Genomic DNA, 15589 nt, shown 5'->3' on the forward strand with positions numbered 1-15589 from the left:
TCAAACAAACAAAAAGATGGAAATTTTTTTGTTTGTTTTTTTCCTTTATCTACTTCCCGACTTCAACCTTATCTATAAAATCTGCTGTTCTACAGGACCAATCGTTTGTTTTAGAAGTTCCTTTATTCGCAGCAACCAAGGCAAGGTTTTTACAGTATCCAGTAAGATCTAAGGTATGCTGCATTTATTTTTTAAAAACAAAGTACATATAACATACTCTTGACATGTCTGCACATTTACCATCACGTTTAGAGTTTATCAGTTGGTGCACACAAAGCTGACTAGTTAAGATGGCCACAACAAAAGAAACTGGTTCCATCTACCTTCGAGCGCTTCATCTTCCATCCGTGGTGGCAAACTGTTCCTCAACACTTGCATTGCAGATGGACGATCTGCAGGGTTCAAAGCAATAAGACTTTGTACAAGCCCTGCTTGATGTGGAAACTTGGTTGCCCATGACAATGGAGGTCCCTTGACCTTTAGCTCAGTTAAGACTATATGCCTCTCCATTGCAGTACTAAAAGGATGCCATAATTCAAATAAAATTATGCCAAGGCTGTACATATCAACCTACATACAACAATCAGCGGTGTAAAAGACTCAAATAATGTTTCAGGATACTTGACTTTGAGATGCAACATATCTACTGTATTACTGTTTTGTATTCAAAAGTTTATCGACACAGCAAAGGGTTCAGCAGAAGTGAAAAGAAGTATTTAATTACCTTCTCATCAATTTGTGGCCAACCCTTCTCAACTTCTGGTGCGGTATAAAAATAGGTGCCCACTTGGCCAGTTCCATCAAGAGAACCACCATTCTGATCATTATAGATAGAAGTTTCACGGTCTGTTTGCTCCAAATTTGTGAACTTGGCTACATGAAAAGTTTTGAATCAGCACTTTTCATTAGAGAAATGCAAACAAGGATGTGGGAAGCACACTTGCATGCATTAAGCCCCACTCAACCCTCCTAAACAAAAAGGAAAACCAGCATAAAACAAAATAAAAGCTCCAAATATTCTCTACCTAGCCCAAAGTCACCGATCTTGATATCATTGCAAACATCAAAAAAGATGTTATTTGGAGTCAAGTCTCGATGAATGATTCCTTGGGCATGGATGTGTGCCAAGCCCTCTACAATTTGCCGGAACATACCCCAGACAGTTACTTCGTTGAGAGGTTCTGTTTGTGCATCGAGAACTTGTCTTAATGTCCTGCAGTGATCAACATGGTCAATCAATGCCCAAGGCTGAACAACTCCTACACCATCTATTAAATCAAAATTGTGATCATACTCAACACATTATGGTAGCCTGTAAGAACTAAGGTCTTGTAAACAATTATTTTCACTTGTTGCATGAAACAGATGTTAAATCGTAGAGACTGCTAACATCTCAACCTGCCCAAAAGAGGTTTTGGTTCGTGTGATCCCCAAGCACAAAGATAAAGAACTTCTGCCAGCATACATACCAATGTGTGAACAAGGTTGAACTTTCAGTGACAGGCATGTATAGATGTTTGACATTTGTTGTGACTACTAATTTTTAAAACAAAAATTTTCGATAGATAATCATGGACACATGAAACAAACCCAAAGGGCACCTTACTTGGAATGGCATAGGTAGCAAACCTGTAATAACCCTTTCCAATAACCTTGCTTGGCCTAACACCCCCAACCACCCCCCACCCCCCCAAAAAAAGGTGAATTCTCCTTTTTGCTGTCATTGACATATACATTATATTTTGCCACTACTGTAGGTTGTCATGCAGACACCAAAGAGAGTGCCTCCTTATCATGATGACCTGTCAAACTCAACGAGGTCCTAGACTTCTGACAACTAGAATCTTCCAACTCACGCTGTTTTTGTGTATGTACACAATTAACCTTCCAAAGCAGACTAAGCTTCCTCACCTGCGAGATCTACTTGAGGAATGAAGTCCTGCAGTCCCCATGACATTGCTTTGTCTACTAAGGCAAAGGCCAGCTTGATAGAGCTGGAGGAACCCCAGCCCACAGAGGAGCCACTTGTAGCAGCAACTTCAGCCTCTTGCAAACCACATCTTCTTAAGTCCACACAGAAATGGATTGCCCTTACAATCCAAGAGCCCTCCTCCCCCAACCAACCCCCCCCGCCCCCCCGGGGGAAATAAACCAAAAAAAAGGGAGGTGAGACCAAACAAAAGGAGAGGATCTGGAGAAGGAAAGTATTAGAGAAAGACGCACCAAGCGCTCACCAACACTTCAAAGGTAAGGGCGTCCTCAAGAAATATACTATCAGTCAGAAGAGCATCCATAAGCCCCTTTTCTCTCCAAAGAAGACTAAACTCTATCAATAACACATTGAAAACTATCATTGGGGTAAAACACACAGTACAGAAAAGGCCCTGAAAGCAGCAACAAAGTACATCAGTGTATGGATAATCTAGATTCAGATCTAGCAGAGAGTTTGGGAAATATCATGTACATCAATGAAATGCATGTACCTCCGGCTCGAAATGAACTGATGTGACCAATGCTACTAGCACCCATCCAGATGTCCAAGGATATAACACTTGCCCCTTTATGAATGATTGTTGCCCTCAGCGATATCCTTAGGGACAAAGTGGGAAAAACAATTCTTCAACGAACCTACTCACTCCTAAGTAGCCTCCACCTCCAAGCGGCTTTTCCACTTGACCAAATACTCGAGATAAACAATCCGATGTGATCATTTAGTCCTAAGGTTGAGAACCAGTTTGAGTTTGAGTTGAATATATCAAGCAGTATCCTCGAGCCATGGGACTTTCTCGATTGAAACTATCAATTCACCTTGTCCTAATCGCTCTTTCAAATCACTAACATGGAACATACAGTGAAATCAGATTTCCGATGGTAAATCCTGCTTGTAAGATATGCTACTTCTCTTCTTGGTAATCTGGAAAGAACCATAAAACCTCAAAGATAATTTATAGCACTTGTCGATTGTCATCAAGTCAAAGTCCTTTGGGACTTTAAGGTAAACCCACATACCCTTCTAGAGCTCTCAAGAAGCACAACATTGCGTGATCTTGGGCCGTTTTAATACTTTCCTTTGCAATTGTCAACATTTCTTGCATATCGTGCAAAAAGTCAACCAGGTACTATATTTATACTACCTTGAGTTCAACCCCAATCGGTGGTTTCGCTCATAACCATACACAAGTATAAACGGACTAGTAGCCGAATGGTTAGCACTGTTATAAGCAAACTCAATTTGAGAAAGGTAACACTCCCAATCAAATTGTCTATGGGAGACGTATGCACATAGCATATCCTTCATAGTTTGATTTGCCCTCTTGATCTATCTATTGGTCTCACGATGCTCCGAGGACGACATGAGCCATTTTAATACTTTCCTTTGCAATTGTCAACATTTCTTGCATATCATGCAAAAAGTCAACCAGGTACTATATTTTTACTACCTTGAGCTCAACCCCAATCGGTAGTTTCGCTCATAACCATACACAAGTATAAACGGACTAGTAGCCGAATGGTTAGCACTGTTATAAACAAACTCAATTTGAGAAACGTAATACTCCCAATCAAATTGTCTCTGGGAGACGTATGCATATAGCATATCCTTTATAGTTTGATTTGCCCTCTTAATCTATCTATTGGTCTCACGATGCTCCGAGGACAACATGAACAATCTAGTTTTCCATTTTCAAAAAACTATTTGCTGAACCTCAATTAGTATATGGTAATCCTACAAAACCCATAGAAATGCTAATCCACTTTCTATCAGGAATTCATAGAGAATGTAGCATCCCCGCTTGTTTGTGGCATTCAGCTTTATTAAGCTAACAATGCGGGCACTCATGCACATATGACTCAACCATACTTGTGAGAGATTGAGTGGATCAAAGCTCAGTTAAGAGTGGAGTTGACACTGTGGAGAGTGGACGCACAACACCCAATGCAATAGACTGAAAGTGTAAAATAAAAGTATAAGGTACAACCCTTGAACCTTAGGGTTGTAAGAGGGTGTTCTTACCCTAAGTGTGTGCAACACAATAAGTGCCTAAAAATATGTAACATAGGCACATAAAATAAAGAGAATAAATTTGGGGGAAAAAACCTCTCGTACGGAGAGTTAAAAGTGCCCCAATGTCCTACTGAGATCACAAACACTCCTCTGTGAGCATAGGCATGAGTGAAACCTAACAATACTCTTGATGTGCAGCAAATAAAAGTAGCAACTAACCAAGGCAAAAGTCTCGTATATCACGATATCCCATGCTTGTGCATCATGACACTCGTACAAAATTTTCTTGTGAATATCGTGATCATCAAACGCACACACTTTGCCTTGTTTAAAAATTAATCCATTACGAATGGAATAATTTTTCACCATCTCTCTCTTACTAGCCGTCCGAACTCCTCCAAGGCTACCAGGTCCCTCGTGAACTAGTTGCCAAATCTTTATCAAAGTGAAGATCATTTTAGCAACACCCTTTAAGAGAAAGATAGAAATCAATCGAAGTTTCAGAGAACAAGACATTAACTTCAAGAATCCAACTAAGGGCGTCACTAACCATATTAACTGTCCCCTTTTCATAACGAATCTTTTTCTTTTTGCAAGTGAAATGTGGCTAATAATATTACTATTAAAAAAAACTGATTACAACGGAATGCTCCTGCTTGACAGACTGGCTGGAGCTCCTGCAATGTCATAAATACATCATGTGTACAAGCCTCTCAAGGCAGTCTGGGGGCAAGAAGCCATTGGGGGGGGGGGAGGGTTGCCATCTAGGGCTGCTTGCCTACATCATGAAGAACAAGTCCTACCCGCCCCAAGTACGAATGAAGTGAAAACAGAGCTCCTGACAAGCTCGAGACTCGCCCTACACCTAGTCCCATCGGCCACAAAGGGAGTGGATGATAAAGGTCCAGAGCTCTACCAAAGCCACATGTACTAAAAGACTCCCCCTGCCAAAAACCTCCTGGCAGCGCGCCTTCCAAATGTGCCATCCAGTAAGACTCCCTACGCTCTCCCATACCTCCGAGTGGTCTGCTATGAACTCTAGTATCTGGCAGATAGATAGAGCCTCCAAGCCGACCACTGCGCACGACCCAGTCTCGATGATGAAGATCGTGTCATGTATCCCGACCTCATACAAAAGGTGACGGCCTTGGCTGATAGAGCAGAAAGCTCCCCACGAGATATATCCAAGGCTCCGTGCTAGACGGGGGAGAATGCACCATGCTCCTCTCCACACGAGTTGTCGCCTCACATGACCACAGGCAATGCTTTGGAGTTTCCAAAAACTGCCGTGTGCAGCATTTACACCTGCCATCCTTCTGCATCTAGGCTAGCCAACTCCTCACCGGCGCCACGCCAAGCCATAAGAAATACGATACCCTCCTCGGACTCCAGCTGTCCCATAGGCAGCGCCAGAAAGTCCGACGGAAAGCATCCGTGATGCTGTGCTCTGCCCAATATCTATTACGCGAAGGTGCCCAGTCCATGTCCTCCTGCATCAATACGTGTCTGCTAATCCTAGCTATGTACTCTAGGAACCTCGGTGGCTTCTTGGCGACCACAGTGACCGGCCATAGCCACTTTCCAGGGTCCCACTCCAACTCATCAAGAGGCCTGGTCTCCCATATCCAAAGGCGCCACTCCTAGAACTCCTCCCAGAACACAAAAGGGTCCAAACACCATGTCTTCCCCTGAAGGACAACCACATGAATTCTCCTCCACGAAAGGACAACAATCCCCTCATCCTGTTGCCCTTTGTCAAGGACCAGACACCCCCCCCCCTCCTGCACGGTGAAGAAAGTCCGTTGTGGGGCACGACGCAACAGGTAGGGAGCCATGGTTATCAAGGCAGTCTATGTTAAAGTATTTCCATAACGAATCTTGAAGTCAAATTCCTACATAAGCTTCGCTCATCTTGCCTTGCGGCCACTAAGATCTAGCTCATCAAAAAGATATTTCAACAAATGGTAGCCAATCCAAATAATAAACTGTCATGCAAATAATGATTTCATATTTTAAGCACATGGATGACTCCTAACAGTTCCCTCTCTTAGGTGGTATAATGTGTTTGGGCATCAAATAGCTTACCGAAACACCCCCCATAGCATAACCACTCGCATCCATACGAATCTCAAAAGGTTCATTTAGATTGATAATCTACAACATTAGTGCAATGGTGGCTGTGAGATGTGGAAGAAGATCGAAGCTCGGCTCAAAGTACACAATTGACAATGAAGAGAGTGAGAAAGTGGAGACATAACATGACTCCCAATGCAATTACCAAAGAGTGTAATGCAAGTACAAAGTATAATTCTTAAACCTTAGGGTTGTTAATGTGTGTTCACACCCGAAAGGTGTAAAACATGATAAGTGCCCGAACTGTCTAACATGAGCATAAAAAAGAAAAGATAATATAATTGGGGGAAAAATCCTCTCATAAGTAGAGTAGAAAATGCCCCAGTCTCCTACCGCAAATCACCAACACTCCTCTATGAACATAGACATAAGTCAAACCCAATAAACCCCGTGGAGTGAAAAGTGATCAGCATACAAGGATCATCCGCCAAAGGGGATCAAATTTAAAGCATTGCAAAATGCTTCAAATTTGTCATGAGGAAGAGCTTTTGTGAAGATGTCTACCACATTATTGATGATAGGACAGTACACAAGGCTGATATCTCTTACATCTACCCTCTCTTTGACAAAGTGATAGTGGATCCCTATGTGTTTCATGCATGCATGAAATACTAGGTTCCATGCTACTCTATCAGTAAACAAAGAACTAGGCTCTGTGACAGATACATCAAAATCATCCAGCAAACATCTCAACCATACACATTCAACTGTGGTAGTGAAAGCTAGCTTGTACTCAAATTCACAAGACAATGTGACAACAGTGAATTGTTTCTTGCCAAGCCAAAAGATGCAAGATGACCCAAGAAAGAAACAGTTTTCTCTCGTAGAGTGATGTAAATCAAAATCACTAGCCCAATCTGAATCACCATAAGCATGTAGGTGCAGTGGTCTCCCCTTGGCATAAAGCAATCCAAGAGTCCTAGTACCCTACAAGTAACAAAGAACACACTTCATAGCTTGCCAATGTGACATGCATAGGCCGTAAATATATCTGCTCAGTGTTGGAACTACAAACTAAAAATCTAGCCTTGTGTTGCATAGATAAATGAGACATCCTACTACTGGAGCATATGTATGAATGTTAAACAAATCACTGTCATCATGCAAGGACAGCTTGAGTCCAGTCTCCATCAATGTGCTAACTAGCTTGCAATCCTGTAAGCCAAACCTCTCAAGAAGTCTACAAATGTATCTAGATTGTGACAATCCAATGCCTCTAGCATCATGAATGAATCGAATGCCCAAATAATAGTGCAAAGGCCCCAAATCTAACATCTCAAAAGTTTATTGCAAACTTTCTTTGAATGCTGAAATCTGATCAACATGTGTCCCTGTGAGCAGAAGATCATGAACATAACAACATATGACTAGCAAGATCCCCCTCCTTTACATGCATAAATTGTAGACTTTGATGAGTTATTAATGAACCCTTGACGGAGTAAAAAGGCATCCATTTTTGCATGCCAAGATTAAGAAGCTTGCTTCAAACCATACATAAACCTTTTTTCAGCTTACATACCAAGTGTTCAGATCCGACAACTGCAAAACCAATGGGCTGTTATACATACACTTCTTGAAGTTCCCCATGTAAAAGTGCAGTCTTAATATAAAGTTGGTGCACAGCCCAACCATAATGGGCAGCCAAAGCAACCATAGACCGAATGGTAGTCATGCAGGATGTAGGAGCAAATGTCTTTATACTTATCAAGCCTAGCTTTATACTTATTAATGGATCCATCTACATTTCTTTTCGGCTTATATACCCACTTTGTACCAATGGCTTTCTTTCCAACAAGCAATGTTACTAAATCCCATGTTTGATTCTTTATGATAGAATCAAATTCAGCTTGCATTGTTGCCATCCAATGCACACTTTGTTTGTGCATCCTCAAGAAATCCAGGCTCCTCATTATCAAGTGTGTGTGCTGCCATAACAAATTCCATTGTATTAGCATAATCATGCAGATGGGCTTGTCTTCTAGTATGACCAACAACAGGAGCATCCAAACGATTACCTTTCATAGCCTGCAAGTTCCATCTAGGCATTTGTAGCTTCATGACTATGTACAAGCTCCTGCTAAATCTCAAATTCAGCATCTTGCTGAATATTCAGATCAGCCATAGGCTGAATGTCTGCATTGTCAATAGAGCAACTGGCTGAATATTGTGTTCATTTACTGAAGCTTCAACTATATGAGCAAAAGAAATGGATAGTAGCTCTTCAAACATATCATTTGCAGCATGATATGTATCAAAACCAACAAGTGATAATTCTGATTTTTCATCAAAAACCACATCCCTACTGAAAAAGACTTTCTTGGAAACAGGATCATACAATCTATATCCTTTGCTCTCATCACTGTACCCTACAAAAATGCATTTAACAACCTTGTTGTCCAACTTCTTTCTTAGTACTTTGGGAATATGAGCATACGCAAGACACCCAAAAGTACGAAAATGACCAATTGAAGGTTTCCGGCTATTCCAAGCCTCAAAAGGTGTAACAATTTTTAATGCCTTGGTAGGGCACCTATTCAGAACATGACAAGCACACATATGGCTTCCATCCAAAAGCCATGTAGCAGATTCTTAGCTTTCAGCATACAGCTAGCCATCTCCATGAGTGACAGATTCTTTCTTTCTGCAACCCCATTCTACTATGGAGTATATGCAATAGTATACTGATGGACAATGCCTTTTTGCTTCAAAAAATTATTCATTAAGGAAAACATGTATTCTCCCCCTCGGTTTGAACAAAGAGTCTTAATCCTACAACTAGATTGATTTTCAGCAAGTGTAACAAAAGCCAAAAATGCATCATACACCTCTCACTTTTTCACCAATGAGTAGACCGAGCAAAAACAAGTAAAGTCATCAATGAAGGTGACGAAATAATAATATCCACCCAATAACTTTGTCTGCATATGTCCACATACATCCGAATGCACAATCTATAATCTATCAGTTGCCTTAAAAGCAACATCACTAGGAAATGAGAATCGATGCATTTTTTCCAAAACGCATCCCTCACAAATATGCTTAGGAGGTCTCTCCAAAATAGTAAACCATCTAGTATCTGAGTTCGTTGAATAAGCATCAAACTCCCATAGTTGACATGCCCCATGTGAGCATGCCATAACTCTGTCTGTGATCTAGCAAAAGTAAGAGTAGATACTACATAGACTGACTGATCAATTGAATAAGCATCTAACTCATAGAGTCCATGACATAATGTGCCAATCAAAACCAAAATCAAGTATTCTTTATCTCTGACCGTATATTTATCATCATCAAATGTGATCTACATACCACACTTTGCTAAAGAAGAAATGGGCAACAAATTCTTCTTTATGCCTAGCACATATAATGCATATTGTAAACGGAGAGTAGAGCCATCAATGGCTTTCTAGAAAATCTCTCCAACACCTCTAAAAGGGTAAGATGCATTGTAGGCACAATGCACAAACTTGCCAATAGGAGCTACATTAAGAGAGGGAAAAAAAATCCCTCCAGAATGTAATGTGCTTCGAAGCACCATTGTCAAAGAACCAAGTGCTAGCATCCTCAGTAAAGCTAAATGCTCTATCAGCCCAAGAAAAGTCATATCTGCAAGTGTAAAAACAGCAATCACGGTCTACAATAAAAGATGCACACTCTGTAGCAGTAGAAGGTGCATCAGAAACAGACATTCCTGACTCCTTGGCAATGCGCTTCTTACATTCTATGATGTAATGACCTCGCTTCTTACAATAGTGGCACTTGCCTTTCTTGGCTTACGTGGTCCCCCTGTTTCTTGTTTCTCTAAGTATCTAAACTTCCAAAACTCTGCTGAGCATTTTTAGATTGGCTACCCTTGCCTTTCTGCCTCGCCATGAAAGCATGTTCAAGGACTATTACATCCACCCCATCGTTCTTCCTTGTTTGCTCTTCTTCTAGGAGCAAACTAACCAACTGAAAAAAAGTAAGTGGCTGCGGAGAAATTCTCATGGTTAGATTCAGGGCCCTATGAAAGGCCAAATAAGAGGGAGGAAAAGAATTCACAAAAGTAAAGATCAACTGTGCATCCAAATAATACTCATCTATATTCATTAACACCTCACACAAGTCCTGGCTTTTGTTGAGATGATCTTGCATGGAATCACCTTCATCCATCTTCACACTCTCAAGCTCTTTCTTCACAATAGTTAAGATTTAGGCCCTACAAAAGGCCAAATAGCAAGGAGGCAAAGAATTCACAGTAGTAAAGATCAACTATGCATCCAAATAATACTCATCTATATTCATTAATAGCTCACACAAGTCCTAACTTTTGTTAAGATGATCTTGCATGGAATCACCTTCATCCATCTTCACATTCTCAAGCTCTTTCTTCAAGAAAGAGATGCATGTCTCATTTTTTCCAGCAAACATCTGCTTAAGTGTAAGCTATCCTTCACGTGAAGAAGCTTTAGACCATATGTGCAGGATTATAGGCTGCTGAACTGCCAATATAATCAATGACAATGCTTGAGCATCTCATGTGCCCCAAGCCTTTTGTGTTCCTGATCTTCAGGGAAGTGGCTGAGCTGGAGCAAGCCTTTGACCACATCCTCTTGTAGGAGGCGTTGCAAGAGCCGCAACTCCAGGACAAACTTCCTCACCACTAATATAATCCCAAAGATTTTTGGCAATCAGCACATTCCTCATTATGAAAGACCATAGAGATATTTATTGCCATCCAATCTATCCTCCTTAGACACATATTGCCATCCAATCTATCCTCCTTAGATACATCACTCTGTCCCTAATTGGCCATAGCAAATGTCACTATTTCAAAGAGCACAAGAGCAAGAGCTAAAGCCGAAACAACCTAGAAATCTGGAAGTTTCCAGAAATTACAGCATGCACCACGCTGTAATCAACAAATCTATGTCACAATCTATCAAAGTTGTCCAATGTACATGCTGTCCAATGCACAAATACTGCTCAACAACACAATCAATCCAAAAGCCCCAAAATTTTGTTGTCCAAAATGCACAATTTCAGTCTATTTCCAGACTGAACCTATAGTACATGTGCCAATGTTTGCACTAAACAAAAAAAAACCCCAAATTTCTTGCCTGAATCTCAAGTAATTTCTGCAATACGTGTGTCCAAGTCACGTACAGAAGCAAAAATAGATTGCCCAAGCAAAAGCCCCTTTCTGAAATACAAAATTTTGAATAAAAAATGGATAAATGTCCCTGTTACCCTCGGTGTTGGTGACCTACTGCTGACGGCACTGCAACAGGTGGTGCTGGCCAATGGCAGACCTGGTGGACTAGCTGGCAAAGATGCAGGCGCAGGTGGAGGTGGTGCTGGAACTGAAGGAGGCTCTGGCGGCACTGCAGGTAGGCAGTACTGCAGGTGGCAGCTAGGGGCAGACCTGCAGGTACAGCAGGTGGTGTTGCAAAAGGCGGCTGGGAGCAGCAACACTGGCCGTACTGGTGGTGCTAGTGGACCAGGGCATGCTGTAGACAGCGGGGCTGAGCTGATGAGGTGGTGACGACTAGTATCGGGGGGACTGAGCTGCAACAGGAGGAGGTGCAGGAGCTGACAACCTGCAGGGTGATAGAGCCTATACTCTAATACCAAATGTGAGATGTGGAAGGATCGAAGCTCAGCTGAGAATACATAGTGAATAGTGAAGAGTGAGAGAGAGTGAAGACACAGCACGACTCCCAATGCAATTACCAAAGAGTCTAATGCAAGTGCAAAGTACGTAACTCTTGCCATCGCGACACGACGTGACGCTGCCTCCCCGTCTCGACTGAACTATCGACTACCTCAGTCCCCCCCGCCTACGCCAGTCCCCCCCCCACCCTACACCGGTCCACCCCCCGCCCTACGCCCTCTCATTAGTCCTCCCCCCGCTCGACAAGCCTCTTTCCCCCCCCCCCCCCCCCCCCGCCCCGCCCTATGGCTGCTGCCCGCTGGCTACCTTGCGGCCGCCTACCCTGCGGCAGCGTGCCCTGCGCCCCCCCCCCCCCCCCCCCCCCGAACCTTTCCCTAACCAACCCCCCACCTGTTTCTCCCCCCCGCCCCCCCACACGCGCTCCCCCTACCTCTTCCGCCTTGAGGTCACACCACTGTTTTGAAAATAGAAATCTCCCCCCCCCCCCCCCTGAAGCAACTACCTCCCCCCAGTTGCTCCGTCCCCCTGAAGCAACTCCCTCCCCCCAGTTGCTCCGTCCCCCTGAAGCAACTCCCCCCCCCCCCCCCGGTAGCACAGTAGCGTGATAGGTAGATTCCCAGTGGGGACGCGCAATGGAAACCTCTGGTCAAACACTAGCACATTCTGCAAGTGCCCCCTAGTCAAACACCTTGCGCATCATCCTCTCTGAGGAACAACTCTTAGCCATCCGTGCCACAGAGCTGGAGTTGAAAGAAACAACGAGCTTTGGTCAAGTCGTTTGACACTCCCCATCAACGGCCCAGCTGCGGGATTGGCTCCACTCCATGTTGCGCATTGGCACAGCACAGATCGTGGAGACAATCCTCATGGGCCGAGGGATCTTCATGTTCGCCTCACCTCTGCGGATGCAGCCCATGAGTTAGTGGAGAGCTCACCCCATGCCTCCACGAAGGGGGTCATTTACATGGTTCCCTAGTATAGCGGCTTCACTGTGGAGTTATTTGTGCTCCATAATAGATTTCTCAGACACCCAATCACCTTACATTTTCTCAGACTAGCAGTAGAGTATCACCAATTAGTGGAGGACTTTGGACAGCTCTTTGGCACAATTCGCCCTGCCTCCTTCACGGATGCAGTGACAGCTACAGGAGTCCCAAAGGTACGAGTGGCCGTGAAAGACACAAAGAGTATACCAAAGTTCCTGGAGATTGAGGCAGCAGGTCACTCCTTTAGGCAATAGGTCATTGTAATTGGGCAACCAGGGCAATGCCTCTACTGCCACGACTTTGGGCATCAAGCAGCAGATTGTACGCATTTCGGAGCCAAGGTGGCTCCGCCAACAGGCCCACTGGTGGACACTGACAGCTTCACACAGGTCCAGAGATAACAGAGAGGGAGAGTGAAGGGGGGGCCGCAACCAACTCTTCAGACGCAGCCTCCACAGATGGACACTGACAGCTTCACACGGGTCCAGAGATAACAGAGAGGGAGAGTGAAGGGGGGGGCCGCAACCAGCTCTTCAGACACAACCTCGACAGCAAGGAGCAGGAGGGCGAACGACGCCCCCTCGGCAAAGCACTCCGCTGCCCGCCCCACCCGGAAGAACCACAGTTCCCCACAACCACCACCCGCAACACAGACTACCCCACCTGAGATCCCACAACCCCCACACCCACCCCCCCAACCTCCCAGGATCCCTCCACTAACCCTGGCCCACAGCCCCTCCCTTTCAGAGCCACCAGCCCTACCCACATTCGCCACGTACCTCCGACTATCCCACAATCCCTCGATCCTCTTCCCCCCCAACACCACCCCTGCCGAGCCCCCCCTGATCCGCACCCGTTTCAAGTGATCCCCCCAGACCCACCCCCCCTCCTCCCACAAGAAGTGATGAGCCACACACCCCTACATCCTCCTCGCACCAGCAGCTTTCCCTCTCCCACACAGCCACCAGTTTATCTGCCCCTACCGCCCATCATACCTTCCCAAGGCAACCACGATTGTTGCCACATGAGTTCTTCCGCATTGGCCCATGGTCCTACCTGAGAGTTGCAGAGCGCGGAGTGTTCCCACTATCTCTAGAGGTGGGGATGTTCGTGGTTCGTAAGTCAAGGAGAGGCTAGGTCCATCTAGTAGCACCACAGATGGACCAAACTACGCTTTTTTCCTTCAATCCTCTTACTCAAGGGATTGGACGAGAGTTAGGTGGCGGACCACGTCTCCCAGTGGATGGGAAAAGAAGGACTATCATCGTTTACACAGCAGTGGCCTGGTTGCATGATGGACATTAACTAGTGGGCTGGTGTCGAGGTCCCACACTTAAGCATTATTTTTCGAGCCCCCCTACAGTGGGCAGCTCCGAGGGATGTGATAGAGTGGCCCCTGGCATAAGCAGCCCGTTTCTACCAGTGTACAAAGTCACAACTCTCAGCATAGCTGATAGATGCATTGATAGTACTACCTAGAGTATCTATCACCCCTATGGTCAGGCCCAGGGCCACCATGGGGGACTCAAGTTCACCATCCAGACCTGCGGCAAAGCGTACTTGCATACCCCATAGTTTTTACTCCTCATCAGCAACCTCCACACCGAACAGATGCCTATTCAGTCAATCCCAGGTTTCCCCATGAGCTTACACCTTGCATCCTGGAATGTGAATAGTCTCCACTACAATGGGGGGCGTAGTTCCAGGAAGTTGATTGTTCGGCACGAGCTGCAGCCTGCCCTTGCCTGACAGATCGACATCTTACTCCTACAGGAGCACAAGCTCACTCCCACCCAGGCCCAACAGGTAGGGAAGGTACTCTCGGGCAGCTCGCACACCTACTGGGAGCACGCCATAGGTGCCCATGGCAGGAGTGGAGGCGTATGCACCTCTATTGGCCTGAGTCTCACCGCCTGTGTATGAGACCATGGGACGATAGTGGCAAGGAGGGTTCTATGGATCAAATTGGATATTGGGGACTCCTGCCTTGGAGTCCTCAATGTCTATGCCCCTACGGAGGTTAGGGCACGCAACAGATTCTAGGTGGAGATCACGGAGGGACTCCCAAAGGTGGACTCTTGGATCGTTGGAGGAGACTTCAACAACCTAGAGGCTTTGAAGGACCAGTAGGACAAAGGCAGAAACTACCAGGGCATGGCTGGGGAGGAGCAAGAGGCATGGGAGGTCTTTCTACTAGCAGTAGGAGCACGCGATGCCTAGAGAGACCTTGCTGTTCCACAAGAGGGAGAGATTGTTGGACTTCTCTTGGGGATACAAGCGGCTTGCTGGAGTCCTACTGGAGCAGTTGGACAGGTTTTATGTGGGAGAGCAGGGAGGCTCTTGTGGAGGCCAAATTGGGCAGTTGGGAGGCACCACGTCCGATCATTTCCCGGTTCTCCTGACACTAGATCCCCCATCATCTACCCTAGACACACGATCCTCTTGGATCCCTAACTCGATCTATAGGAGGGAGGAGGTGACGAGACAGATAGAGCACATTTGGACTAGGGAGTGGGGTAGGAGGGACCAGATCGCAAAGGAGGTTGCAGAGGTCCTAGCTGAGTCGAGCAGAATCTACCAAGAGGCAGCCACACAAGCCAAGCAGCAAAGCTGGGAGGAGGAGAAAGCACTCCGGTGGGACCTTGCAGCCACGCAGAGATTATTACAGGAGGCACCAGGGGATCCCATCCTCCATACACAGGTGTGCGCACGGGCAGCCATTGTTGGCCTACAGGACAGGCGCTCCAAGTTCTCTTTCCGCACCTCAGCAGCTTTCTAGGCGCAAAAGGGAGACACAATGTGCAGGGAGTTTTT

The 15589-nt window shown here is 45.2% G+C and overlaps 1 protein-coding gene across 6 annotated transcripts in view; it reads right to left on the bottom strand.

Moving 5' to 3' along the window:
- The window catches only part of GCN2 (protein kinase family protein), a 323601-nt gene that overhangs the window by 173435 nt on the left and 134577 nt on the right, over positions 1-15589 (bottom strand). For all 6 annotated transcript variants that reach the window (XM_087682047.1, XM_087682045.1, XM_087682046.1 and 3 more), the window contains 3 exons: positions 1026-1213; positions 725-873; positions 324-570 (listed from right to left, as the gene is read on the bottom strand). In XM_087682047.1, coding sequence (XP_087538173.1) covers positions 324-570; positions 725-873; positions 1026-1213 — 584 coding nt within the window. The remainder of the gene's footprint in view (positions 1-323; positions 571-724; positions 874-1025; positions 1214-15589) is intronic.

This window comes from Lygodium microphyllum, chromosome 7, assembly GCF_053477565.2.
Source record: "Lygodium microphyllum isolate KBCC chromosome 7, Lygodium_microphyllum_v1.1.10, whole genome shotgun sequence".
NCBI lineage: Eukaryota > Viridiplantae > Streptophyta > Polypodiopsida > Schizaeales > Lygodiaceae > Lygodium > Lygodium microphyllum.